This window comes from Alligator sinensis, unplaced genomic scaffold, assembly GCF_000455745.1.
Source record: "Alligator sinensis unplaced genomic scaffold, ASM45574v1 scaffold700_1, whole genome shotgun sequence".
Classification (NCBI taxonomy): domain Eukaryota; kingdom Metazoa; phylum Chordata; order Crocodylia; family Alligatoridae; genus Alligator; species Alligator sinensis.
In genome coordinates, this window is record NW_005842531.1 from 525,074 (window position 1) to 552,949 (window position 27,876).

A 27,876-nucleotide genomic window follows, 5' to 3' on the forward strand; every position below is an offset into this window, starting at 1 on the left:
AATATTATTCTTTCCATTGGCATTACTAATTTGCTTCTGAACTCTCTGTTATAGTCTATAAGAAAAGCTAAACTGCTGTTTAAGTAATATAAAAAAATTAACAGCTGCTATCTTTCCTTTTACAGGTTTCCATTGACCAGGCTATACTGTGTGTGTTTTATGGCTTTTATTTGCAGCCTGGGAAAAGATTGTAGAAGAAAAATTCAACTCATTTTATAAAGATTAATGGTGTCTACCATACTTCTGCGTATCATCCTACTGTGCTGGCATTATCCATTATGGCCCACAGGGTCTTGGCACAGCCTGAGGGGCAGCAATATTAATTTTGGAATTCTGTCTCTCACACACCTTTGATCATAATCTCTTAACAGTTTTAAAAACCCCTTTGCATGTAACAGTTGCAAATTGTGGTTTTCTGTGTTCATGAGGTGACTAACAGAAGTACCCAATCTCTACATGTGGGACATGTTCTTGTAGCACCTTTCTAACCACCTAACTGGCTTCCGGTATCTGTTATCAGCTCAGCCATCAGCCATAAACTGACATTTCAGCTTTCAGACCCAAAAAAGTGACAGGAGGAGAGAGACTCATTTGGTAATGCTTTGCTCTTGCTGTTTGGCCTGGAGACACATACTCAAAGTGGTATAAGATTGTTTAGTAACAGCTGGCAAGCACCAGGGTGTGAGCCTGATTTTCAGACATGACAGGCACTTACAGGAATGTTGCCAGATACAGCTGTTTAAAAGCCTTAATAAACAGCAAGTCAATACTAATCTTTGCCAAATTAATCTTTTCCTTGACAGCCCATCAGAGCAATTATGTTCAGGCACATTGTAAACACACAATTGTTGGAGGGTGAGGCTCTGATCTGCAGTATTCTGCAGTTTTGCACATGGCTATTTTTCAGAATGGGAAGCTTTTATTTTTTCCTGCTATTTTATTTTCTAGTTTACTTATATTTTCCCAGGCTTTACATCAGCGTGAATGAAATTTCCCTATAAAGTGTCTATCCCAGCAAGTCCTTAATAGAATGTGAAATGATGGCAGTTGTAGGATCCATGCAGATGTACATTTGCTAGTAGGTTTCTTTAATTAGGCAGTAACTGTGACAGATTCTGAAATGTTACAAGTCATTGTTCTCACTTGTCCCCTTGTCTGTGGAATAAGAACTACACTTGAGTTGTGATTTAATGTGCTGCTGGGTAATAAGAAAATACATGACTTAGCAAAGGGAGGCGGCGTCTGTAACATGTCAATACTGATGCAAAGAAAATCTCCATCCTCAAAGGTGCTGAGTACATTTTGTAAGGTGCAGTGAACCCCCTACTCTCACTGACTTGAGCAGTATTCATCATTGTGAGGGACTCCACTGCTTTACCTTCATAAGTACGGTATGTTGTTTTTTTTCATTGCCAGAAGATTCAGAGACCCAGTAAATCAAATCCCTACCCTGATAATGTGTGCATATAAAAAGCACGTCTGTGGTTTTAGACCATGTGTGAGCTGTGGTCGTTACAGCTCCTTATTGATATCATTTCTCTCTCACACGGTTGCAGCTGCCTCACTGGCACTGGTACTGTCTCCTATTCCCTCAGTACATGTGAAGGGCTCTCCAGGGTCTTGCAATGCTTATGGGCATGGTGGGGATGAGCAAGAAAGGACCTGGGAGCTGGTAAACCAGCACAGCTGGATGAGTAATCTAGCTATATAAGAAGCCCCCTTCCATCATAAGGATTTTCCCTTCAAGAGGACTCCCAAAAGAGTCCCAGAAAGCACAGCACTACTGGAGCTAGGAAGACGGACATTGTGCTTACTACAGGGTACAAATGTATAAAGGCTTCAGTGTAGATGACTATGGCCTACTGTGCAACCAACAGAAACTTGCTGGCAGGTTCCTTCCATGGATGAAGTGCAGGAGGTGGCAATCAGCCTCATTCTGTTAAAAAGCCCTATTGATTTCAGTAAAAGCAGAACTGGGATCCGGTTGGTGTCTCCAGTTTGCACTATGTGACTGCAAAGAATGAATTGTAAAGGTTTTCCTTTTCTGTAACCCTTGCTCACCATGGTTGCAATCCACTAGGGCTCCCATTTTATGGTGCTCACATGTTGCTGTCATCCCATATTGACTTCTCAGGCCTACTTTCAAGTCCTGCTTTCAGTGCATTTTCCAGGTCAGAGTGAAAATAATTATTAATAAACAAAGGCGAAATGATTTCCTGAATGTTTGAAGTCTTTGCTGCATTTAAAATATTTGCATTAGCTGTATTTGTTTATTTATAAATTGTTTGTTTTTCTGTAGCTTTTATTTATTTTCTGTCTGAGAGCTGGGGTTTTACAGCTTGGTTCTATATAGTTCCTTTTTTGAAGTTACTTTTGGCTTCGGGAAGAGATACAAACTTATAAACTTTATTGGACTTTCACCCGCTTATACAAGGCTTTTTGACCTTTATCTTTTGTGATCCTGCTGTTGACCTTTGTATCTGTCAATCCACAATTGAAAAAAGTAGCAGGTAGCCCCTTTTAGATGGCAACCAGCCACTGCTTATTCTTTGGCCTGGCAGGGAAAACTGCTTTTTCTGTGCCAAAGCTGGAAATCATTTCTTCTAGAATTAAGTGTTACTTCAGCACAGCTAAGACCAACATTGCTCGTCTTCCTGAAGGCTAAGTCTTACCTTAGTTTCAAATGCAGAACTCCCACTGAATTCACTGAAACTGATATTAAGCTTAAGTGCTTTGCTTAGCACATTGTAGGCTGGAGCTCTTAAAGACTAATAGACACCCAGTAGCAATAGTTTCATACAGAATAAGTAATTTTATTCATGATGTATTTTTTATTTACATTCATTTTGCTTGTATTTTGAATTCTGCTTGGATTCTGAAATTAACAACTTAAATTTCTTGTCTGCACACCTGCTTTAAAAAAAGATGAAGATAACACAGCTCTTTGATAAATGAAAAAAACCTGCCTGTCAAAATCAAACCTGACTGTTTCCATCCCCAGCAATTATCTTCTCACTTTAGAATTAATATGAGTGGAAAATGTAGTTTACTATAATATAATAAATAGAAGACATTGGGTAATTAGTAGTGCTGGTATATTTCTAAAGTACTAAACAGACAAACAATAAACTGTGAACTTAATCACGAGTTCTTATACAGTTTCAAGACAGGAAAATTAGAGCTCTTAGCTACAGTCATTTGAGTAATCACATCTGATCTGCATTATTTATTAGTTATTACATGCTCAAGTGATTCAGGTTGTACATTGCCTAAAATCATTTCAAAGCAAGCATATTTTTGTTTTTTAAAAATGTTGACTGCATCCCATATTGTATATTTAATCAGAATTACTATCTTTATTTCATATATGAAATACAAATCAGTGTTACTCTTCATCAGTTGGACAGGCATTCAGGTTGAATTGCTTCCTAACTATTCCTGATCTAAAACCTTGAAAATATTTTATTTTGGCATTCTTACTCCTTATCCCATTGCTCTGTTACTTTTCATTCAGGTGCTATTTGTGACGTTCCCCACAGCTCAAAAGCGAAATCACTGCTTTCTTATCATCAGACTTTTGCATTTGTGATAAAAAGGCTGAAGCATGTTTAGTAATTCTTTTGTTTTATTCATTATGGTTTCACTTGGCTGATTAACCAAAACTGAATTCCAAAGGCAGCGTCGTACCTTTTTATTTATATAGCCTCGTGGCTTATGTGTTAGCTTTCGGCAACTTCCTGTTACAATGCTTTAAAAAGGGAAGTACATAAAATATCTGTTTTTTGCATCAACAAAAATGCAGAAATAAGTGTTGGTTGCCTTCATTTTTTTGCCAGAAAAAGCAGGCTTGGCGTTAGTCACTGTTTCTGTAAAAACTAAATAAAGTATTCACACCAGTTGTGAATAATTTTTGTCAACAAAAGTTAAAGCATCAAAGAAATCTCCTTAAATGCTAACAAATTTACTTACAAACACCTATATTTATTATTTCATAAATAGGCGCAACAGGTTCCATAAAAAAAGATTAAATACAGACACAGTATGAAGAAACAATAATACATAGCCATATGTAAAGATTATAATTTAGCTGTTTCCAATCTGTTTCTGCATCTAATAAAATATCAGGTAAGCATTTGGCAGTTTTATACATAAAAAGATTTAAATGACGTTTACTAACCATTACACACAAAGTGATTTAAAAAAAAAAAAAGCATTTTTAGGCAGTACAAAATAAATGTGTTTACTTTTTCCCCCACACTAAGTTCCTTTCTCTCCCCTCCTCCCCCCCAGCTATTTTTTTTGTTTATTTAATGAGACAAAGCCAATATTTTTAATTAAAATCATTTGGGAATATTTTCTTTTTTCTCCAAATACTTTGAAAATATAGAACTATTAGTCAGCTGTTTAAAAATGAAGTAAAAATATGAATGTTTGCCAATTTAACCCTTATTGTGAAATCAATAAACTGGAATGAGCCAGTTTCAATTACAATTAGCTACAAAAACATTCACATTTTATACTCTAGGAGAGTGTAACATAGATGCTATTTACAAACTTGCTATGACTGCTACATCAAGCCATTTAAAAAGTCTTTAGTAGTTTCATATAAACACCCATTATGAAAACCAATGGAAAATCCAGGACTTTTATCCAAGACATCTACAGTTGCTAAGGCAGTTACTAGCGCAGCACTTCACAGCAAAATCAACATAAAATCTGAATGGTCCAAATTTCCTTCAGAAAGGAAGAAAAGCAATGTCTGTTAAAGGATCTCGGTGAACAAAAAGAGGAGGAGAAGGGGAAAAAAGAAAAAATAAAGGAAAAGAAAAGAAAGAAGCAAGACTATTTTTTTCCAGAGTGGGTGACCCACAAGCTCAAATAGTCCTAAGTGCTTAGCAACTTGTATTTTCTAATAAAATGCAGAACTGCCTTGACTGCATAAAGCAATCCATGATGAAAAGACTTCCCTGCATTCCTCCATGGAAAGGAGAGGTTTTTCAGATTTTCAGGTAAGGTACAGTGCTTTGTCCCTCTGCATGCCCCTATTCAAAGATAAAAAAAAATACAGATTATATTTAAACCAGTCAAATTTTTAATAGCCCTACCAAAGAAATTATTATATTTTGTTTGTTATTAGCTCAAGCCATACTATGTGGGTCAATAGGGTACAGCTGCAAAGTATTACTGCTACTACTAATAAAAACTATCACTGCAACACCAATTTGTACTTCCATGGCAGCATCCAGAAATGTCAAAGTACCCAAGGTAAATGCTGAATTACCCTCCCAACATCCCAGTGAGCTAAAGAAATGTGATGCTCCCCATTTTCCAGGTGAAAAACATGGGGCACAGTGAGATTTACTGACTCGCTCAAGTGCATTAGCTGTTGTGGGAAGGCATGCCAGAAGGCACAGGTTGAGGGACTATGTACATGAAGTACCATCTACACCCTCTGAAGAGCAGTGGAGAATCTATAACAAAAGGTAAGAGAGCTAATACCAATGGCTGCCTAATACACATGCTTGGACATGTGTGTGTGTGTGTGGGGGGGGGAGGGAGTACGTTTTAATTAGAGCAGTTCTTGGGCAGCCACTCTAGTTAAAATGCTGCAGCCTCACATGTATTAAACCTCATTTGACGAGGTTTAGTTAAAGCGCCACATGGTTATTTTAAAACATGTAGAGCTTAATACATGTGATGCTGCAGCAAAACTGCAGCATTCTAATTAGACTGTGGAGCAGACTCAAGTAATCAAGCCTGCTCCGATGCATTCTAATTAGAACACGAAGGAGCATGTGTATAGGCACCCAATAATTCTCCCTCCAGCTTCCATCTACATAAGAGTCTCTAGGCTGATGCTGGGATGACTTTGATTGCTTCACCAGAGATATGCTGCATAGGATCTAGACTGGAGCATTTGAAGAATGACACTATGCCCTATTCTATTCTATATAGTTTCTTATATCATATGCAGCCCTGTAGCATCTGAGAACCATGGGATTTGCAGGTCAAGCCAGTGCTTTTTCTGCTGTAAAGGAAAGTGATGAAGAATTTGGAAGAAAATACTACAGGGGCATCCATGTAAAGTTACCCACTCTTCTTCTTAGATCTGACCCTTCCATCCCTGTTCCTGGGTCAAAAGATCACAGTTATGCTTCTCTGGCAATTTAAAGTTTTTGAGTACTAAAATGTACTTTGTGATAAAGCAATAGCAACCTTTAATAATGTAAGTATTGTGCATATTGCTTTCACACAGCCATTCAACTACAAAATAAATGCAACATCATCACAGATGCTTTTTTAAAAAAATCAGTAGGGGAACATGCAACAAAGCTATTTCACAACTCCCTATTAGACTCTTGTGTCATAAAGGTTGCTCAACACAAGGTGGCATTCACTGGCTGCTTACCCATTACTGCAGTAGTCATTATTCCAGTCCACAGTCTGTGCTGGAGGATTTCTGCACCCTGAACGAACATACTCCATTGCTTGGGTAACAACCTGTGCAGCCGTAGATGTGGGGTTGATGATATTCTGATAATCAGGCTGAAGAGTAAATCCCTAGAAGAGAAAGGAAGCTGATAAATGTACAATAAACCAAGCAACAGTTTAAGTGCGAAAATTTTATAATAGTAGTATGTGTAAAGCAAGGAGTAATATGTATATTTCCCCTGTACTTTTTACTTTTAAGTTAAAATTAAAACAGGAAAAAATGTGTGGGCGTTCTTTCAATCCTTTTTTTTTTTAAATCTTCCTTGGGCAGGGTGGGTGGGGAAAAGCCCACCAAAATATTTGATAGCATACAGCTATAGTATGGAACTAAGACATGAAGAACAGAAACAATGTTAAGCCAGGAGGACAGGGGGAAAAAGGCAGTGTTCCTTAGAACTTGTATATAAAACTAAGGATCCACTAGTTGTTAATTCCCAGAATATGCAACAGAATCTTTTTGAAGGATGCAGGCAGCAGGTGGCTGAGTGTTTTATTAGACTACACCTATTCACATATTGTTCTCAAAACCTTCTTTCTTCATTCAGTCACAAAGGGACCATCTGCTTCTTCTTTTATTTGTACTTCTTTCTCAAACTAAACAAAAATTCAACCAAAGCTTTTTAACAGTTGTTGGATTAATGTAGCAAAAGCAGCACAAAACACCTTGTTGTCTGAAAACTAAGAAAGGAGGGTGTGTTTTTTGGGCTGGGGGCGAGGGGGAATGGAAGATACAAAGAAATGTATATATTTAAAAAAAAATGAAATATCTTTTAAATGGGAATTGATTGCGATTTGTGAGTCTTTCAATGCACTAGCATGTTTAAATATGGCCTGTCAAATCTACCAGAACTTTTAGAATTTCAAGGGTACTTCACATTTATTTAATATAACAGGTTTTGCCAAAATAACACACAAAGAATAGTTATATGGTTAGAATACCTTCATAGCTGAGTACTTAGTAATGCTATAACAAACCAACCAAACCAAACAATATTTGCTGAAAAAGACCAAACTCAGTCCTGAGGCAAGTGTGTACAATTTCCAGGGACACCTATAGGAGGTGTAGCTGCTAAAGCAAGAGCTGACTCTGCTCCAACATATTTTGTTTGAAAATCCAGTCTTTCTGGACCAACTTCCCACATGGTTTCATTCTGATAAAAGCTCATGTCTTCACAGCTTTATTTTTTGTTTAAGTGGTTTGCATGTGGTTGTTTTAGCTATATACATGTTATTTGTTAGGAAAGTGGGCCAGGGAAATTTATTTCTTTTTGCTCATTTAAAAAGATGAACCACTTTTTCCTTTTTATTAAAAAAAATAAATAAACAAACCAGTATTTTTAGTTTCACTTAGGCCCCTGAGAATGAGTATCCTTTAAATTCAGAATGTCACTTCCGTCTTTTCTAATCACTCTGCTGACTCCCCCTTTCTCACTTCATTATAATCAAGCTTTCTTTCAAAGCCCTTCATAGCTCTGCCCCACCTTACATATTTTCTATTGTCTTTTTTTCTCTCCATTCCACTCTACCAAGGTCTACCCTTGATCCCAGTCTTCTTCTACTCTCCAGCCTTATTCCACACTCCATTCTACGTTCTTCCTAGAGTGCCCCTCATGACCTAATTCTCAAGGCCAATACCCTTTTTTCTTTCAAACCCTGCTTTCCTGAAGACTCATTTCTCCTATGATGCCTACAAGAAACTGGTTAATAGTGGATGAGTGGAGGGATAATGGGATATAGTTTGTGTGTAATACACACACACACACACGACTGTATGAAGAAACTACATCATTTGATTGTAACTCTCCCAAACACCTTGTATGTTGCTTGTTCTTTTAGACACTGATCTGCAATCTGAGAAACACAGAACAATATTCATGCTTATAAAGAGCCTCACTGAAATCCTAACTGAGCAAAACTCTTGTTGATTTTAAGGAGAGTTTTATGTGATGAAAGACCATAAAATGGGTCTTGTATTATTACTATTATCATAACATGCTACCCTTAGGGCCATTTCTAATTCAGCTGCAAGAAGAAACTGACTAATGGAGCATGTTCTAGCCTCAGGCACTGAGAATTACCTTCAGTAGAAAATGGCCCTTAGTGATCTCTTATTAGTTTTCCTGAAGCAAACAAATACATGAAAAACCATCATACAATAGGTTGATAATTCTAGCAACTTGCTTTAGAGAACTGTCAGAGAAACCTAAACTACCCTTCTGGCTAGCAGAGAGGGTTTCTCAAAGTCAGAGGACACCGATGTTATGCTATTTCTGATTCATTTAGACTAAAGCAGAATAAACAATTTCAGAAAGGAAAAATGGCTCTGAGATTAGGGCAGTGGCCTAGCTCTGACTGGGATCCATGCAGATATGTTGTGTGACATTAGATAAATTATGCTGGGTCCATTCCAACAAATCACAAGCATAATTTTAGTGTGTTCATAATCTGACTAGGTTGGTACTATCTGTGCAAGTTATAAACATGTGCTTAAATGCTTTTCCATCTTAGGGCATTAATCTTTTTGCCTCAGTTTTCCCATCTGTAAAATGAAACCCATTATACTCCCTTTTCCGTATCCTGTTTTGTTAATTTATTGTAATCTCTGACCTAGGGACTGTTCCTTATTAGGTGCATGTACAGCACACTGCACGATGGAGCACTCATTTATTTTGAAGCTTTGAGGCATTATTTTAATACAAATAATAATAATTTACATTACTAAAGATATAAATTAAACCTTAATATGATTTAAGAATTCTTGAACTATGCAAAATGAAGGGTTAGTAAAATATGATTGCATCTAAAATGTAAACAGTAATTATTTCAGCCTGGTTCAAGCAAACCAAACGCACTGAAAATATATATCTGCATAACATCATAAGACAGCCTTATATTTAGGCTTGTAGCAAATATTTGTGTATTATTTATGTAAGTCCTTAACAAATAATGATGAAATAAAAAGCATTCAGAAAATGAGTGCTTAGAGGTCTAATTAAACAATGCTGAATGTTTTGCATTGTAATGCTCAAGAGAAAATCACCAACTGTTTTGCAACATGCCTAGAATTTTAAATTTCATTTTCTTGTTCCAGATTGAAATAAAAATAGGGAACTTGATAAAGATTAATTTGATGTCAGAAGGGACATTTGCTCTTTAATTAGATTTCTGTAGCCCTAGCAGTTTCGTTGTGCCACTATAGCTAGTCCTAAAAAGCCTGCAGCAGAACTAAACAGTGATCCTCATCTCCACACTTTACTGGGAACTAATTTCATTTCCTGCCTGTCTGGAGAGGTATTTTCAACAGGCATCAATGTTTTTGTCTTCACAACTGATTTATTCATCAATCTCAATGTGATATTTTAAACCTTTAAATTACATCCAAATCCTAAAGCATCTGTTTATTACACAAGGAAATTGAAAATCTGTCTGTGTGATATCATACAAAGATTTTTCCTTAAGGTTATAAAGGAAGTTGACAGATATTAATGATTTTTTTCTCTTGACCTCATTTGAAGACATAGTGTAACAAAAAGGGGGTGGTATGGGGAGGGGGGGGGAAGAATTCTGGACAAATACAGCAGGGCCCAAGAATATACTGTACATAATATGTACTAGAAAAAAATGAGACCATTATTTTTGGCAGGCTATGCCATCACATTGCAGCATACATTTATTTCCTGAAGAAAAAAGGAAAACAACCCAAGGTATACTGAATGAGCCATTATTTAAAAATAAAATATAGCTAACATTAATCATCTACTTTTTTGCATATGCTCTATACATATTCCTGCATCCACAGGTAAGAGACTCAGGGAACTTGGTTTTAGCTGATCTTGCATATACACAAAGGTGGGATAGAGATTGTAATGAGCTTCCCTCACTTTGTGCTCCAGTGCAGAGACAAACAGGGAACAAGAACAAGAACAGGTGCTATGATGAATGGCTCCAAATAATAGTGCCAGGCACCTGAAAGCGGGGCAGGAACACTTAGGAAGGGGGAAGGGCATGAGACTGAATGTATCCTTTTCCAAATAAAGTAACAGGGTTCTTCCAGTTGGGCTCAGTGGGCTCCTGCTCCAGCATGTGTTTCTCTTGAACCTCCCAAGAATTTTGATCAATTCAGCCACATTCCTGTGCAGCACTCCAATGAACCCAATGATTTAAACTTGGCAAGTGACCCAGAGGATGAAAGTTTTCTTTATTTTGGGCCAAATTCTGCTCTAAGTCAAAACTTCTATTTCCTCATATGAAAGCTCTGCTTGCAGCCTACAGGCTTTGCTCCTGTAGGCCAGAATCTGGCTTGAAAATTGACCATCTTAGAGACATTGCTAACAATGAATGATATTTCATGCCCAGGCAGCCTCTACAAGCAAAAGGAATTACCACACACTACCATGCTCCAATTAATGCAGCTCTGATCTAAAAACCTCCACATCAGTGCTTTCATGTGTGAGCATTAGGTGAAGGGTGACTTACAGCCAAAAAATTGCAATGTTACTTATTCTACTTTCCAAGCCTGAGAAACAAAATCCATCTAAAAACAGCAACTTAACCTTTTCATTCTTTCTGAGTAGGGGTATGTACACATATGCATGTAAAACTCAGTATGGCAATAAAATGTCAAATGCCTAAATGAAGCTAGCAAGTCTATAGATGCAAATCAGCACAGTTTCTATGAAAGGAAAATCATACTTCTCTAAACTACTAGAATTCACTGAGTATGTTAAAAGTGGATAAATCTGTTAAATAATGCTTCTGAACTTTAAATGAACTTTTAAAATGTTCCAAAATAGGAAATATTAGGAACTATAATAAAGAGTCATGGGGTCAGAAACAAATATTATAAAAAAAACAAAAACAGAAAAAAAACTAGTTAAGACCTCAAAACTAAGAGTAGGGCTAAATGGTTATTCCCCAAAGCATAAAAGATCAAAAGTAGAACAACCTAAGGATCTGTACCAACTAGTGTTATTCATTTATTAACAACCTGGAACAAGGGTAAGGTATGACAGTATAGTTTCCAGAGACTACAAAAGTTTTTTAGATTAGGTAATATTAGAGAAGACTTTCTGAAAGACCAAAAATGCTGGCTGTCTGGACAAAATGGTGATAGATGAAATTCACTTTGAACCAGTCACATTCAAGTAATTTTGATAGGAATACTTTAATTGCTCACACATATAGGCGTTTAAATGCAACTACAATCACTCAGAAAAGACAACTGATCATCTTTATAGAGAGCTGAATATAAACACCTGGTGTGTTATGATCAAAACAGCAAAGGACAGAAAATACTGAAAATATTATATCTTTTTATAAGCTGATGGAACAATGAGTTGAGTTCCATTCCATCTCAACAAAGATAAAACCGCAACAGAAGGGCTTTAGTTATAGACAATGAAAATTATTAAAGGAAAGAAAACTGTATATATGAGAAGGTGGCAATCTTTATAAACCATGGGCCAGAACAACCTGGCTTCAGTCCAGTGTGGTCTGGGTGGCTTTGGCAGCACATCAGCAAGGAGGGGGAGGGGAGGGAGTATTGCCAGGGCCAGGCAACTGGGAGCTTTAGCTGCAATACCACCACTTCTCCCAGCCCCTCGTTGGGGTGTGAGTGAAGCTGCCTGTGCCATAGCCGCTCTGTCCCCCACTCCCCAGCTCTAGTGTGGATGTAGCATGCAGTTGGTAGTGAACTGAATCAGGGCTGGGCAACTGGAAACTGCATCCACACTGCTGCCACTTCTTCCCACAGCCTTCCCCACCTCCCAGCTGCAGCACGAGTATAGCAAGATGTTCTCCACTGGCTAGAGGCTATGCTCATGCTGCAGCCAGGAAATAGGTATGGAGGTGGGATTGGGGGGTGGGGGTGGAGAAGTGGTGTCAATGCAGGTGTACTCCTAGCTGCCCAGCCCCAGTGCAGCTCCTCACTGCCCAGTCTCAACATGGGCACAGGCACAGGCAAAACCTTTTGGCTCCAGAGGCCGGAAGATCCACTGGCTCCATCTGACCTGTGGGCCATGTGTTCCTGACCGCTTGTGTATATTAAAAGAAACAAACCTGAAAAAATAACAACTAGGACTGGCTAGCTTAGATTAAAGATGAATAAGAAGGAACTGGAGATGACAGAAAGGACATACACAATTAGGAATGTTGTATGGAAGTTAAATAAAAAAACTCTTACCCACAAAATATTAATCAAACATAGGTGCCTTTTGTGGCTAATGAGAATATACATTCTGCAGAATGAAAAAAAAAAAAGTTTGTAAACATTCAGTGTTTCATGCCCATGGACACTTTATGAGTTTTTGGTAGGCCCTTCTTCTATAGGTGCATAACTCCATGACTTTCCACTCTGAGATTTCTTGTGTGCAGGTTACAGAGACATGAGATACTGCACAAGACCTCATTACGTCTTGCTTCCATATACTTAATCCTTACTCTGTCCTCTAGTGTTTACACTGAGTAACTATCTATGTAGTCATTCATAACTAGCACCACCTCCTCCTCTCTGAAAAGCAAGGGGAGATAAAACCCTTGTCCACACCTTTAAGTAAAGAGCATGCAACAAAAATGAAAGGTCAACACAAAACGAGAAACAGCCCTGACCCTTCTGCCTCAAGGACTGCCTTGAACCGTCAGGCCTGTGCAGAGATGGACGTTGCCTTTTTTTTTTTTACAATGGGCTACTAGGCTAGTGACTTGCTAGAATTTTCCAGTTTCTTATCTAATCCTTCAGGGATGCAGGAAACTATACATCTCTATCTTCTTTGAGTCTGGTCATTCTATGTGGGTAAATGCTTGATGTTGAATGAATGAGAGTACATATTACTCTCTCTGGACTTTCTTATTGACCTTAGAAGCACAGACCTGTAGAAAAAGAAGGGCTGGAAGGGACCTCAAGATGTCATTTAGTCCAATCCCCTGCTTCAGACAGAATTACTATTAAGTGTTTCTCTAATTTACCATTAAAACTTCGAAAGATAGAGATTGTACAACTTCTCTATGTAAACTGTTCTAATGCTTAACCACCCCCCAGGTGAGAAAGTTATTCCTAATATCCAACCTAAACTTCTCTTTGTCACCGATCATGCCCCTTTCAGGGAAAGCTCTGCCATGGGACTCCCCAAGAAACAGCCTTATTTGGTTTCCCTCTGCTAAAGCAAGCCCTGGGGTGGCTTCACAATGGGCAAGCCCCTGGCTTTGAAACCTTGGCTCTTTTCCATTTCCTGGTAATCCATAGCAAACCCCTCTCAGAGAGCTCGGTTTTTTTGGTCAGCTCCTGGGAAGGTGTGTGTCTTCTTCAAAGTGCGGGGCGAAGAGGAGTCAGAGGGCTGACATCCCAAACACAGCCCATCTCCAAACAAACTGGATTCATTTTGCCACTGCAGTTGCCTCCTCTCTCCTTTCCCAGACTTTACTCTGTCCTCCTTGGGACTCCTCTCTCTCCAGCTTTCTGTCCTCCCTGGGATGACTGCTTCCCTCTCCTGCTCTCTCAGAGCCGCAGCCTTTCTCCCGAGGTACTCTCAGCCACCCTTGCAACAGAACAGTTGCAAAACTATTGTATTAACCCAGGAACTAATTTAACATAATCAAATTAAACATCCAATCATAGGTGACCAATCAGAGAGCAGTCTCTGCTGCCTGCTGTCAGGCCTTGGCTGTCATTTGACCTTGGGGTGAAAAGGGCAGATAGGTATCCTGTTTATGAAACTATTTACAGGAACTATTTACAGCAAAGTGGGCTCACACCACAAAATCCCTACAAGAACTCAAAGGAGAACTCAGCCCAGTTAGCCATCTTTGTCACACCCTTATTGTAATGTAAGGCCATTAACTCCTTGTCCTGTCCCCACAGAGAATACTATTGTCATTATAACCACCCTTTAGGTATTTGAAGACTTATCAAATCTCCCCTTTTTCTCTTATTAATGTGTTTTAGGGACCACTATCATGTCCGTTTACCATTCAGATGGAGTATCTACTGGGAACTACCAATCTGTATTGGGGCAGTCTCCTCCTGCCTGTCCCCTCAGCCCTACAAGACACTTCTCATTTCTCTATTGCCACAGATCTGTTGGGCTGTAGAAGGTTTTTATGAAGTCATTTGCTGACTCATCCCTTTCTTGCTCACCTGAAAGTGTGCCCACTTCAGAGCCACAATGTTGTGTCATGAAAATACTTATCCTTCTTTAACTGGGGTGAGCAGCTGTGAGGCTTCTGGAAGGGAAAAATATCCTCTCCTTACAGTCCCAGCATACAGAACAGGTTAGTAACTTGAGTCTCCTCTAGTTGCTGATCTCAACCAGAAGTCTAAGGGAACATCTGGTACCTGGTTAGAGTGGACATCTTCCAGGTTCTGGAAACTGAATCCTGATGGGGTGTGGGTTTTTTTGAAAAACAGGCTAGATGTGGCCATTTGTGGTGGTTTTTCTTGGTTGGTGCATCCTCCAATTTTGTTTGTTGCCTTTGTCTGGCACAGTGGTGTGGATTTTAAGGAAACAAACTGATGTTGCTGGGGGTCCTGCTTTAGGCTCAGTGTGGGTACAAATGTAGGTCTTTCTAATGATGGAGAAAATCTTGAGGAGCATCCCCTGTATGTAGTGTCTATATTGAGGAGGCACCCTGCTGTAAGGTTGTGTCCTGAAGATATCATGTAAGGGGGCATTAGCTATTCAGTGGCCTCTGAGTGATTTGTGGCCTGGAACAATTGCTTCTCTTGCTTCTCTCTAAGCCCCTAGTTTAATGTTCCTAACTTTCCTATCCTCTTTCCCTTTTGCAGCCTGGAATCACCAAACAAGTTGTGTTTGGATCCTCTGTTCTTTTAATTCTCTTTTCAGTCCATGAGGCTGCCAGGTCTGTGAATATGTGAGAATGGTATGGCTGTGCTGGAGGGCTTCCTTATCTGTTTTCCTTCTTTCCCTTTTTTACAGTTGTACAGTTGTATCGTGTTCATATATTCAGTCTTTACTTGACTTTGATCAATTTGGTCTTTACTATTCAGGCCTTACTTCAGTCTCTTCAGTCCAGCTTCTTCTATGTGAAGATCAAAGATGTAGGACGCCTTTGTTGGGGTCTTTGGCCATGTCTCTGCTGAGTCCATGAGGGCCAAGGCCTGTTTCATCTGCTCTATATATGTACCCAAACCAGCAGTTAGGCAGCAGAGATGGCTTAGAGCAGTCCTAAGCATGCTATACCCCTGTACATCTCTCAGGCTCTCTATCTTAGGGAAAACCTGGATTGCTGCTATGGCATGTGCTCTAAACTGCTCAGCTCCAAGATGCCTAATCACACTGCAGTTTGGCATTGCAGGATGGGAGTGAGTAGGCAGGGCTTGTCAGTGGAGCTGGGCTTGGCAGGGAAGCAATGTAAGTATGGCCCTTAGCTTCTGGGTTACTTCCTGCTTACTCAGATTCCTACCACCTTTCTATATGCTGCCTAGTGGCCACCCTGAAACATGCTTACAGCTAACAAATATACTTGCCTCTGAAATCCAAAATACTTGCAACTGTCAGGTCCCCATCACATGTTACACTTAGTTGTGAGTAACCAGTTAATCGTGTCTTAAATAGTTACCCAATCGCAGGTTAATGCAATCAATGGCGTGATAAAACAAGGAATAAGTCACAAACGTATTACACAAAATACGTATAATAACTTTATGGCTGGTTCCTACCACACAATTAACTGAACATGTAGCCAGGAGTCAAAAGCTCCCATGTGCCCCCAAAGCTGGGAGCTGTGATCACCTGCTGCTCCCAGCAGGAGAGGTGCATTGGAGCCCTTAACTCTGATACATCTCCTGGGCTAGGAGCAGTGGCAGATCGGGGCTCCCATGCTTTGGGGTGCAACTGGAGCCAAAGGCTCCACTGTGCACCTGCAGCTGGGAGTCTTATAGTTGATCCAGGCTCCCAGCTGTGGGGGCACACCATGTAGGGATCATGCATCAGATCCCATCCTTGCTTTAACTGCACATCTGCCAAGGGTCTGAGAGAAAAACCAACAGTGTAGCATTTCAACAGGTTACAAGCACCTGTCAACTTGAATGAAGCTGAGATAATGTCATACTTCTTGGATGAATGATGGGGACCAATATTCCCATTCCTATTTAAAATATAGTGGTATTTTAAACTGATTTTTCTACCTTCGCACAGAGGATATGACCAGGCTAATAACTTTTTTTTTTTTTTAATGTTGTATGCATGTCAGCAAAGCACAAATCTACCACAGGCTACCATGGACTTTTCTCCATCCTATGTTGTACCTCCAGAAAGAAATGGCATTGTGCAACATATGCAATATCACAGCTAACAGCATCTGCTATGAGTGGCAATTCTCTCACTCCAGTGACATATGTGTAACATGCTAAAAGACAAGACTTCCCACTCTTTTCTTTCCTTCTGGTTAATGTTGAACCTGACACAATAAAAGCAACAGAATTTACATTTTATTTAATTGGTTTTATGCAGTGTAACCATTCTGAATCATACACCATGGAACAGTGCTTAGGTCTCTGCAGTTATGATGAGCATGGTATGGCACCATCAAGCAGATGTAGTGCTAAAAACCCTCCAACTCCTGTACTGCACCTTCTGTTAACTATAATATTATCTAATGAATAATCAGTGCCAGATTTTCAAATCCAGTTTCATAAATTGCGCCCACAAGCTCTGCATTTGTATGCAGGTATTTAAGAACAAACCAGGTATTTAAGACATCTGCAAGTGCACAAAAACAAAACAGAAAAGAGTAATCATGAAAGGAAATGCTGGGGCTGTTTTTTCTATTGCTTTCTATCTTTCCTGGATGTTTATTTCCAAGAGGAAGGAGTGGAAATGGGTGAAAAAAACACGAGTCTAATTTGGTAGGACTCCACAACAATGTAAATGATTACACCAAGTGAGGTTCAAATTACATCTAAAGTTAGGATCTGATCCTGACACAGAACTAAAGAACTCCCTTGTTTGGATACTTACGGTGTTAGATACCAGTTTACTAGGTTCAGGATACTCTGTCCAGGGTACTTTTGGCTGGCAGGTCACTAGGCCTATTGTCAGAATGAAGATGCCTGATCTAGCATATATCCTGCTAACTGATGGAACTGTGATCTAGCTGTCTGTCCCTCACAGGTCTAGTGCTGTCCCCTTTAAAAGCCCTATGGTTTACACCCACTGTATCCCAGAACTCCAGCTGTACGGCCTTTCCGACTGCTGTTAAACTCTTTAAGTTCACAATGATTCTGCATGGGATTCTAAGGACGTTTCTCTTTCCTATTACCACGACAAACACACAGATCTAGACAAAAATAACGCCTGTACACATTGCCCTGCCTTGGCTTCCTTACCTCTTGGGATCATTGTTTGGGGCTAGAAAATCAGATCCTCCAAGATGACCCAGGATCCTTTTGTGCAGTTCCTTTTGTATCTTCTGAACTATAGAGTCTTTTCAGCCCAGCATGCTTTCTCTAACATTGGCTGGTCCTAGAATTAACCTTCCAGCTTTAACAGGCGTATGCTTGCCTCCTCTTTTCCACTGCCTAAGAATTCAAATGTATTCCTATGAGGCTTTCACTTTTCTTTTTCCTTCTGAGAGTCCCTTTTCACATCTCTCCTTTGTTGCCTCTGTCCTTTTATCCTGCTTAGAACATTTCTACTCCCTAGGTTCTCCTGAGTAGGAGACATTTTTTGTCCCAAGCTGCTCCCCTCTCAACCGTCTACCATTAAGTTTTAATGACTATTACAACTAGATTGAAAAGTAAATGCTAGAACCTTGTTAGCAAAGGTGAATACCTATTCACAGAGGCATGCAAAACATATAGATATTTCATAATTCCATAACATCAACCTGAATTCATTAGTTGTACATACAGGGTACATCTACACATGCACTTTACTGAGAGGAGTAGACTAATTAGCTTTGCAGTAAAACATCACACTTGTGCTGGTATTAGGGTGAGTAAACTAATTAACTCTGATGTAACATAGTATTGTCAGAGTAATCAACTGTGACGAAATGCAAACGAAGATGGTGACCCTGGGTGCAAATTGCACCTCATCAGCCGGGGGCCAGGCTCTTGCCTCCTGCTAGGCCCTCTGCTGCCAGACGCTGCTACCAGGAGTCCAGGACCGATCCCTGGTACCCCCTGCCTGCTTCGCACTTCGCACACATACAAGCATATGCTACACTCACTTTACTTCCTTTCCGGATCAGGGGTTTGCAACATTTTGCCACCATAGGCTGGAGCTTGCAACTCAACTACCTGCTGTAGGCTTCAAATCTCTACTTGCCGAATCCTCTGTGCAAATTATGGGATGGTTTGGACCTTTCTGGGCAATATCCAACTACTTTGTGGGCTGGATCTGGCTCAGGGGCTGCCTGCTACTGACCCCAGTCTAGATATACTCAGAGTTTACAAATTGCATCATAAAATCTAAATTTCAGGAGCCTTAAGATTTCACCTGTTCTTCAGGGTATTTTCTACCATGGAGGCAATTCTGCTGAATACCAGTAATCTATTTCTGATAGACACTCTCTTTATATAGATGAGATGGAATTCTAAGGTTTGAGCGCCAATCTTCTGTATCACATGAATAACATTATTATCATGGCTGATTCTACTGAGGTCTGGGAGACTAATCTTATAAATAAAGTTGCTCATGAGTTGAAATCTTTAAAGCACAGACCACCAAGAAAGAACTGCATTATAGAAATACTGGACAGTTCCAAAACTGAAGTTAGCCCATGACTCAAAAACACCCCACTAAAACTTCATCAAATGTTTTCATTGGTTTGGAAAAATGAAATGGAAAAAATAAAACAGTTTTTCAAACAACCTGAAAAAATCACATTTTACAACTTACTTGCTGCATTGTAGGTGAATGTAAAGCAGACTGGACCTGCATTGGTAGCTGGTTTCCAATGGACTGCTGCATTGTAATTGGCTGGTGTTGCTGTATGTTGAGATGCTGGTGGAGAGGTGGACTTATCTGAAGTGGTGGTGGTGGGGATACAGCCATATTTGCTATGGAAACAGTCACTGGCATTTGGTTGTTGGGCTTGGGTGCTATATTCCTAGGAATATTAGCGTGCATGGCAGTTATGTGAGGGTTCATTCCTGGTTGTTGGTGATAATGGGAACTTAGATACAGTGCAGAAGGAGCCTGTGCAGGCCCATGAAACACTGACTGTTTTGAATTAATCATCTGAGGTGGCTGGGATGCCTTAACATCAACAGGTTCACTGTAGCTCTGTTGAGAAAACAAAAAACAATATTTAGAGACCAATATTTTCTTTAAATGCAGTTTACTGTAAAATTTTTGCATCATGCTATCCTTTACTGAAACACATTCATATTCTGCAGTAATGGTCCAAAACTTAGTGTGATGGTAAGCTGTATTGTTTTGTACATTTAATCTAGGACATTGTACAATTAATTGTGTTGTGCAAAGAAAAGCATTCTCCTCTCTCATTGTTCCACGATGTGGAGGATTCTTTTATGATAATACACATCTCAAAAACAAATATCTGTCATGGTCATGTTGCTAAAAATGTCCCTATAGTGGAAACTGGGTATTACTCTAGAAATAAAGTTAACTCTTATACCATAAACCCTACACACCTTTTCTCTATTGTACGCAAGACCCCACTGCTTCCTAGCTTACACTACTTCCTGGTCTATCATTTTCATATAACAAAACTTGGAAGTGACTTTACTGAGTTAAACAACAAACAAAAATGTGGATTCAAGCTTGTCACCCTTAATCATGTCTGCCCCTCAAATTTAGTGGGGGTGGGGTGGGGGGGAAACAAAGTCTTTTTCATGTAAAAGGTAATGTGCCCTGGCATAACTGAGAAATCTGGATTCTGTTTCTGGCACTACCAGAGGCCTACTGGGTGTCTTTAGGCAATTAATTTCCCCTCTCAGTAAATTAGTCTATCTGCAAAATGTGCAAAAAAGACCATGACTTGGCTGTAAAATGTTTTGATATCTACTGATTTAAAGTAGTGTGTATGAGCTAGTGATACTCATTCTTATGGGTGGCAGGACTGAACCCTAACATTGCTCTTCTACACAATATTAAAATTCCAATGGCAGTGTTGGTGCCCTTTATTTTTTTAAATGTCTTGTGTTAGGATTATATCCAGGCTACATCAACAGCATTTTGTAGACTGTTAATGTGGAAATAATAAGGGCATATTGAATAATTAAATTTTAAGCAGAACCTCCTCAATGAACCCAATGAAGGAGTTCTGCTTAAAAATTGATAGTGCCAGATGGCCTATAAAGTGTTTGACTGCACCAAACACAGGAGAATTATCTCAACAAGCCTTGAAGAGTACAGCACCAAAATAAATAGATTTTCAGAATAAGTGCAGCATTTGTTCTCCTTTCTTAAGATAGAAATATTTTCAATCATGAAGCCTGGTCTTTCTACAATCTTATTTTTAACATTATAATGTTTTACATTCAATTTGTTCAGTTCTCCATATATTCAGTTCCTCAGATCTTCTGAGTAAACTAGATGTGCTCAAGTAAATGCTGAAAAGAATTAAGAAATAATTCCCAGGTGTTTCTCTATGGGCACCTGAATCATAATCTGACAGTTAAGGGAAGGTTGAATTAATAACCAGTGAAAGGTGAAACATTCTGGAAAAAATGGTAAAAATATTCCTCTAGAGAAAGAAGTCACTTTGACAAAACAAAGGATGGAAGATGCATATATGTCCTTATTCTATGACCTCCATGTCATGTTTGCTCAGTTTACAAGTCAAAGTAAGCTTAATGTTACTCTCAACACTCCCAGGTCAGTTGAGTCTGAGAAAGTCTATTTATATTCTTTCTGATGAATGGTACCATCACCAACAGTCAGCCACTCTGCACGTTACAGAAATTGGTTCATTATATGTGATGATAAAGATGAAAAAAGATGATAAATTCATTTTCCCAAGACAGGTTGCAGTACTGCTACCAACAAAACTTATTTTCTCCAGTAAACTAAGGAAGATAAGCTGAAAATGATAAAAAGAATGCAAATTTGTGTGTGCTTATGTGTACAATAGGCATTGTATATACATGCCCATAGAGACATACAGATGAATGCATACACACGCACGCACGCGAAGACTAAAGCAAATTTTTCTCTTACCCTGTTTTATGCTTGTACTCTTAGTCAAATGAAGGGAGATGAGGGGGACGCTGTCCCGCCACCCCAATAACAGTTGCAGGACATTCTCTTGAGTACGAGAATTAGTTACCAGCTTTGGCCAAGCACTGGTGTCTCTCTTAGGTCTAAAAGAAGGTCTGTTATTTGGGCATGTGGCCAGAGCCCTCTTGGTGAATGTGCAAAGTTTCTCAATGACTAAAGGGAGTACAGTCTGTGGCATTCCTTGAGAAACCATAAGATATATAATTGAGTGTAGACTTCCAGCTGTGTAAGTTGGCAGGATACCCCTTGGCCTTTCACTAGCCTCTGTGTTATACCCAGTTAGACCAAGAACAGGTTTTCTCCCAAGTTTTTGAGGTCAAATAATTAATCCTGAAAAGCAGGTGTCAATGAGCCCTTGATGGTTCCACCCTTGTCAAGGTCTTCCACTGTGACATTTCTTTGCGACTACACATGCAGTCACTAAAATGCTATCCTATGCCTCTTTACATAAGCAGACATATCAAGCCAAATGCATTACTGGTGCAATTGTACCAGATTCTGTGCACTTTTATAAAGGATGAATTTGTACTAGTATGAATTAACCCTAATCCAAGATGACCCTGAATTTAAGATGGTCTCTCAATAAATAGGTTCTATACATGGAAAAGTTATAGATTTTTTATAATTTTTCCATGTATAGAATCTAATTATTGGAGGATTCTCTTAAATTTGCCCCCACTACAAGTCCAGTAGGGAAGGCAGCAGTAGGGAGGTAGGTGGTAAGGAAGGTGGGGGAGGGGGAAGGTGGTAGGGGGAAGGCTGTATGCGGGTGATGGGAAGGCAAGTGGTTATGAGAGCAGGTAGCTTGCCCCTGCCACCTGTCCCCACCACCACTTACACTCCTTGTGCCTGCCCTTTCTGCAGGCATGGAGCCTTGTCCCCCTCCCCATTCTCCTCTCTCCTCCCTTTCCTTGTTTCCCCCCTGTTGCTTCTTCTCCCTGCAACCTGGGACCCCTCCATCTACTTTCTTTTTCCATCCCCTCACCCATAGCCTCTATCCCCACACCTTGGTGCCTCCTCCACCCTAACCCTTGCTTACCTAGGCTCTGTTCCCACTCCACCATGGGACACAGAACATGGCCCCAGCCTGGCCCTGTAGCAGCAGTGCCAGCTCTGTGCTGCTGTTATGGGGCCAGGATGGGTCCATGCTCCATGCCCCAGGATAGTGGTTTTTTATTCTGCAGACCAGCACAGGAGCAGGATGGGGCGCACGGAACCAGCTGCCTCCCTCCTTGGGCTGCCCTGCCACCCAGTTTTAATCCCGCTTGTGACTGCCAGCAGCAGAAACCGCTTGCCTGGGTGGACAAATGGGGGTCTGAGCAGGGGGCTTGTGCCACGCTCAGCAGTCAACACTTTGCAGCCTGGTACCAGGCCACAGCCCAGTGATTAGGAACCTTGCTCCAGGATGCAGTGGGGACAGAGCCTGCTGGTTCTGGAGCAAAGACAAGCAGGGTGGGGAGGAGGCATACAGGGGGACAAAGGCTGTGGGGGAAGGATGAAGAAGGTGGGGGCAGGGATTCACGATTGGGAGAAGAGAAACAGGGCATGTAGAGGTAATGGGAGAGCAGGCAGCAGCTGTGGCTCCATCCCTGACCTAAGGACAGAGGCTCCAACTAGGCAGGTATATGGCATAACCGCAGACGGAAACTCAGCCAATTTTCATCTGCCTATCTAAGGGAAATTAGTCTGGCTAATAAGATCCCTACTTAATTAACTTTTGAAACGTGGAAAAACATTGAGGGGCAGTATATGCATCAGGGGTGGGCAATTATTTCTGGCAGAGGGCTGCTTACCGGATTTTGGCAAGCTGTCAAGGGTCACATGGGTAGCCCCGCCCCTTGACAGGTGCCACACCCCCTGGTTGCCATCTTGGGGCTGGAAGTCCCGCCCCCTAACCTCTGACCTTTGCCACCAGAAGTCCCTCCCCTTGCCCCCAGAAGTACTCCTTTCAGCAACGGGTTTTGCCATCTCTGTCATTTGTGCAAAGAGAACATTCGTTTTAACCTTACAATTATTAGTATTAGGCTGTATAGACTGGAAACCAGATGATGGCAGAGTCTCTAAGATTGGTTATATAGGGAGAAGTACTGCACATACACATTATCAAGCACATTGAAGGATGGTACACTAGTATACCAATTTTTCATTCTAGTCCTCTATGCTCTCCAGTCACTCCCACTCATGACTCAGATCAAAGTCTTAGTCTTAATTATGAAGCTGTTAGAAGGCTGAAATTAGGACTGTTCCTGTATACATGGCTCTCCAAGACTATGCCGTACAGTGTAAAATTATAAAGATGGAAGGAAAGCAGCTCTGGTGGTCACTCTGAGGTTATAGAACACACTATCAAAAGATGCATCCTCTGGGCTCAGTGAAAAACCAGCTTCCCACAAGAGCCCAGAAGAACAAAGCAGAGGAGAAAATAAAGGCTCAGTTCAAAAAAGGAAAAAGTAGGGGAGAAAGAAAGGAAAAGAAAAACAGTCAAACAGTGAGCATATGCAATTAAATAGCAGGAGCATGAGACCAAAGCCCACTCCTATTTTACAGTGTTTAATGATGCTTAGATACTACAGTTATTGGAATTCTATAAATAAGAAGTTTACATGTAGGTGATAGACCTTCAATTTCTACCTCTCCACATGATTACCACCAAACCCTCCTTTTGAACCCTCCATCCTTTTCCTAATTTATTTCCATTCTTGAGCTAAATGAGGACTTCCTTTTAGCTGTCTACATCCAGTAGTTCTCAACCTTTTCAGACTCAAGGCACCCCTTGGAAAATGCCAGCTTTTTGCGTTCACTCATTTCTTGTCTATGGAAAAATAATAGAGCCATTCTTCAGTTGCAAAAAACCCAGAAAGACCACAATAAGGCAGAATGTTTTTGACATTATGGATTCCTATTTCAAAGCCCTAAGTTTATCTTGTGACTCATGTGGGTGTTTGAACATCTAACAAGGTTAATATTATGCGGTACCCTAAAAGGATTTCATGGCACCCCAGGACTGTGAATCACTGTTCTACTCCTCCCAGATGCAAGAACTTCTTATGCATTTACAAAACTTCTTTACTGCCTGTGTGTCAAAGGTCCTTTTGAACTATCAGCCAACAGGGGTAGCCTAGTTGCACTGATTTCTGCAGCCAATAGTAGACAAGGGAGTGATTCACATTCAGTGACTTGTGATATCCCAACCCAAATAACCAGGTACTCCCTTACAGTAGGCTGACTGGGGACAGGCTTTGGTATGAGTTGGGATAGGTGCTTTAATTCATGCCTCTAGGAGTTGAACCAAGATGCCACTAAATCCCACAGTATATTGTGTAGCGGAGGCTGTTTGTATTAATAAAGAAAGATATCTGTTAAAGCTGGCCATTACTAGTCTATATGCAGCTTAAAGCATAGTGCTCCATGCAGAAGTTTTAGAGCCCTTGGGATATTTTCCTGATACCACTTCATGATGAAAAAACACAGTATTCTCTATGTGGGGAATAAGGATATTATGGAAACATTTGTTTATTTAGTTCAAACATTCATAATTTAGTGGAAACGTGGAAAATAGCAGCAAGTCCTGGTATATGCTGAGCTACACTCAACTGCTACTGTGTGTGTGCATGCTCATGTGAATGTTTGTGCAAGCCTCTACTGTTGGCAACTTTTCCTATACAGCATCTGTAGAAATGGGATTTGAAAGTGCAAAATAAAGTGTCTCTGAATATTTTTGACTTCCAGCTATAATTCCAAGGAAACACAGGTGAAGACTAGTACTCATCAGCTAAAAATGATTCTTGGCTTCAGTTGGCCAGTTTTTGCTTGGCTTTCAAGAAAGTGAAGATAGACATCAAATCATTATTAGTAAGGAAAAATGTTGGGCCCTGATCCAAACCCTGGTAGACTTTGGATCAGAACCTTAAAATGTTGCCATATTAAAAAAATACTCTTGTTTTATTTTCAGACACTGAGCTGCTGCATCTTTTTCTCCAGAAAGGAGGCCATGAAAACCATCACTAGCCAGAGGCTGAACAAACTTTCTTACAGATTTCAGTTGGTGGTTGACTACTGAGATCTATAAATGAACATTTCAAAAACCAACTTCAGACTGAACAAGCAAAGTTTGTACTGCTTCAGACTGTAAAAGATACTGTTAACAATGCTTAGAACACTGTCTAATGATCAGGTTGACAGTGCATGAGTAACTTCCAGTATCCATACTGAGCACACTGTGTTGAATAAGACATACATAAAATCCCTGTTATCCAGCACAAGTGGGGAATGGAAGGTGCCAGGTATCTAAAAATGCTGGTTACCTGAGGCCAGAGGTTTTTGGCCAGCCGCGGAGCAGGGTGGGGTGGGGAGGGAAGGGATGGGATGGCGATGGCCACACAGGGAGTGGCTGCCGTGCAGGGTGGTGGGTGGCAGCAGCCGCTACAGCATCCAAGTTTCCCCTGTCTGCCCCACCCATGTCTGGCTGCCTGGCCAGAAATTCCAGTTAGAGTGTTCTGGTTACTCAGATGCCGGATAACAGGGATTTTACTGTGTATGATGCGTTTCTGGCCACAAACAAGTGGAGCTGGCTTGGGTTTCTGGGGCAGAAAACATCCCTACACTGTCTTTCCTCTAATGGGAACTTTACCTAAGTTTAACTATATCTTTAGCCCAGGCAAGTCTGGCATTTTCCTTATTTTTGAGATGGGAGGAATCTTTTGAACCAGTCTTAGCCTTCTTCCATAACTTCTCTGTAGCTTCCTTTGACTTAACTCTATGCATTCATACAGGCAGAAAGACAAAAAAAAAAAAAAATGGAAAGTCACACACAATATTCACAGAAGATAAAACAGGCATTTTCCCAGTTCCTCACACAATGTTACCAGCAAATGAGGTTCCTTCATTTATTCATTCCTGTTTGCATAATTATTCGTCCCATAATATGAGTTTCATGGACCTTGGGTAGAGAATTCATTTACCATACCCTGGATGCTTGAGAACAAGGGGTCCCAACTACTGGTTGTCAGACATGATTGGCCAAGGTAAGGCTGAAGGAAAACATGTCAAAATTTGAAGATACATTTGTAACCATTGAAGAGGGGTGGGGGGGAGGAGGCGCTATATCATGGATTAGTTAAGGCTACGTAGGTAGAACAGGATGTTTAATGAATGTAGCCTGAATAAATGTGATGAAGGAAATCAAACTTTAATTTGATACAGGTGTCTTTTATTTCCCACATGGGAGCAGTAGGGCAGCTCTAAAAATGCAATCCAATTAACTCTTTTATCCCCATCACTTTAGAAGCAAACAAAATACTTCTTAGGGTCAAAAGAAGAAATCTTTCGAATCAATCTGTTATTGGGAAATTTGGGGCTGACATCTTGTGAGAACAGGTCTTGGTTTTAGTACTAGAGAATGGGAAGACTTATATGACTTGGCTTCCCACATGATTTCTGGTGGTAGACAAAACATAATACAAGGTTGAAGATCACTGTCCAGGTCCATCTCCCCAGTAAGCCAGGTCTGCTGCTGTAGTAAACTGGGATAGCTACTTCAAAGTGTACTTCATAGTCCACTTCAAAGCAACCAAATCAATGTATACTACCTCAGAATTAGCTTTCAAATGTATTGCTGCTGTTATTCTAGTAAAATTCACATTTTTCTGCTGCCAACTACTTGTGAAAAATGAACAGTACTCTTACTACATATAGCTTTTATACCCAACTTTTTTGTTATAACTAAAAAAAATTCCTTAAGTCTTCAATAGTTTGGATAAATGGCACCATAGGTCATAGATTATTCTCAGACAATGCATAGTAGTAGACATATTTTTGTTTCAAACAGTTTTCTTAAAACAAGAGATTTCTTTTCTGACATCAGTTTTTGAATCCTTGTAAGGATTTGACAGTGGCTTATGGAAATACATTACAAGTCAACAGACATTTTTGATTTACAACATAATTCCAATATATGGTATTGGTGAACATGTATGGTTTTGATATATGGCCCCTCATCAGTTTTCATATGCTACAAAAACAAGGACTACAGTATCACAAATCATGAAATAGTAATTGTTTATAGACTTTGTAGTTTTCATGGGTAAGAATCTTTATATTGAATGGAGAAGAATAAAATGTTGCAAATGAATGTGACCATTTTTTCCCCACTAGGAAAACATTTCTAATTATTATGTACAAA

At 40.0% G+C, this 27,876-nt stretch overlaps 1 protein-coding gene across 3 annotated transcripts in view; it reads right to left on the reverse strand.

The window, feature by feature from the left end:
- Positions 1 to 2,832: 2,832 nt before the first annotated feature.
- Positions 2,833 to 27,876, reverse strand: part of TOX (thymocyte selection associated high mobility group box) — a 338,731-nt gene continuing 313,687 nt past the window's right edge. For all 3 annotated transcript variants that reach the window (XM_025213485.1, XM_006031821.3, XM_025213484.1), the window contains 3 exons: positions 19,350 to 19,736; positions 6,410 to 6,561; positions 2,833 to 5,042 (listed from right to left, as the gene is read on the reverse strand). In XM_025213485.1, the coding sequence (XP_025069270.1) occupies positions 5,006 to 5,042; positions 6,410 to 6,561; positions 19,350 to 19,736 (576 nt within the window). In that variant the 3' untranslated portion in view covers positions 2,833 to 5,005. The remainder of the gene's footprint in view (positions 5,043 to 6,409; positions 6,562 to 19,349; positions 19,737 to 27,876) is intronic.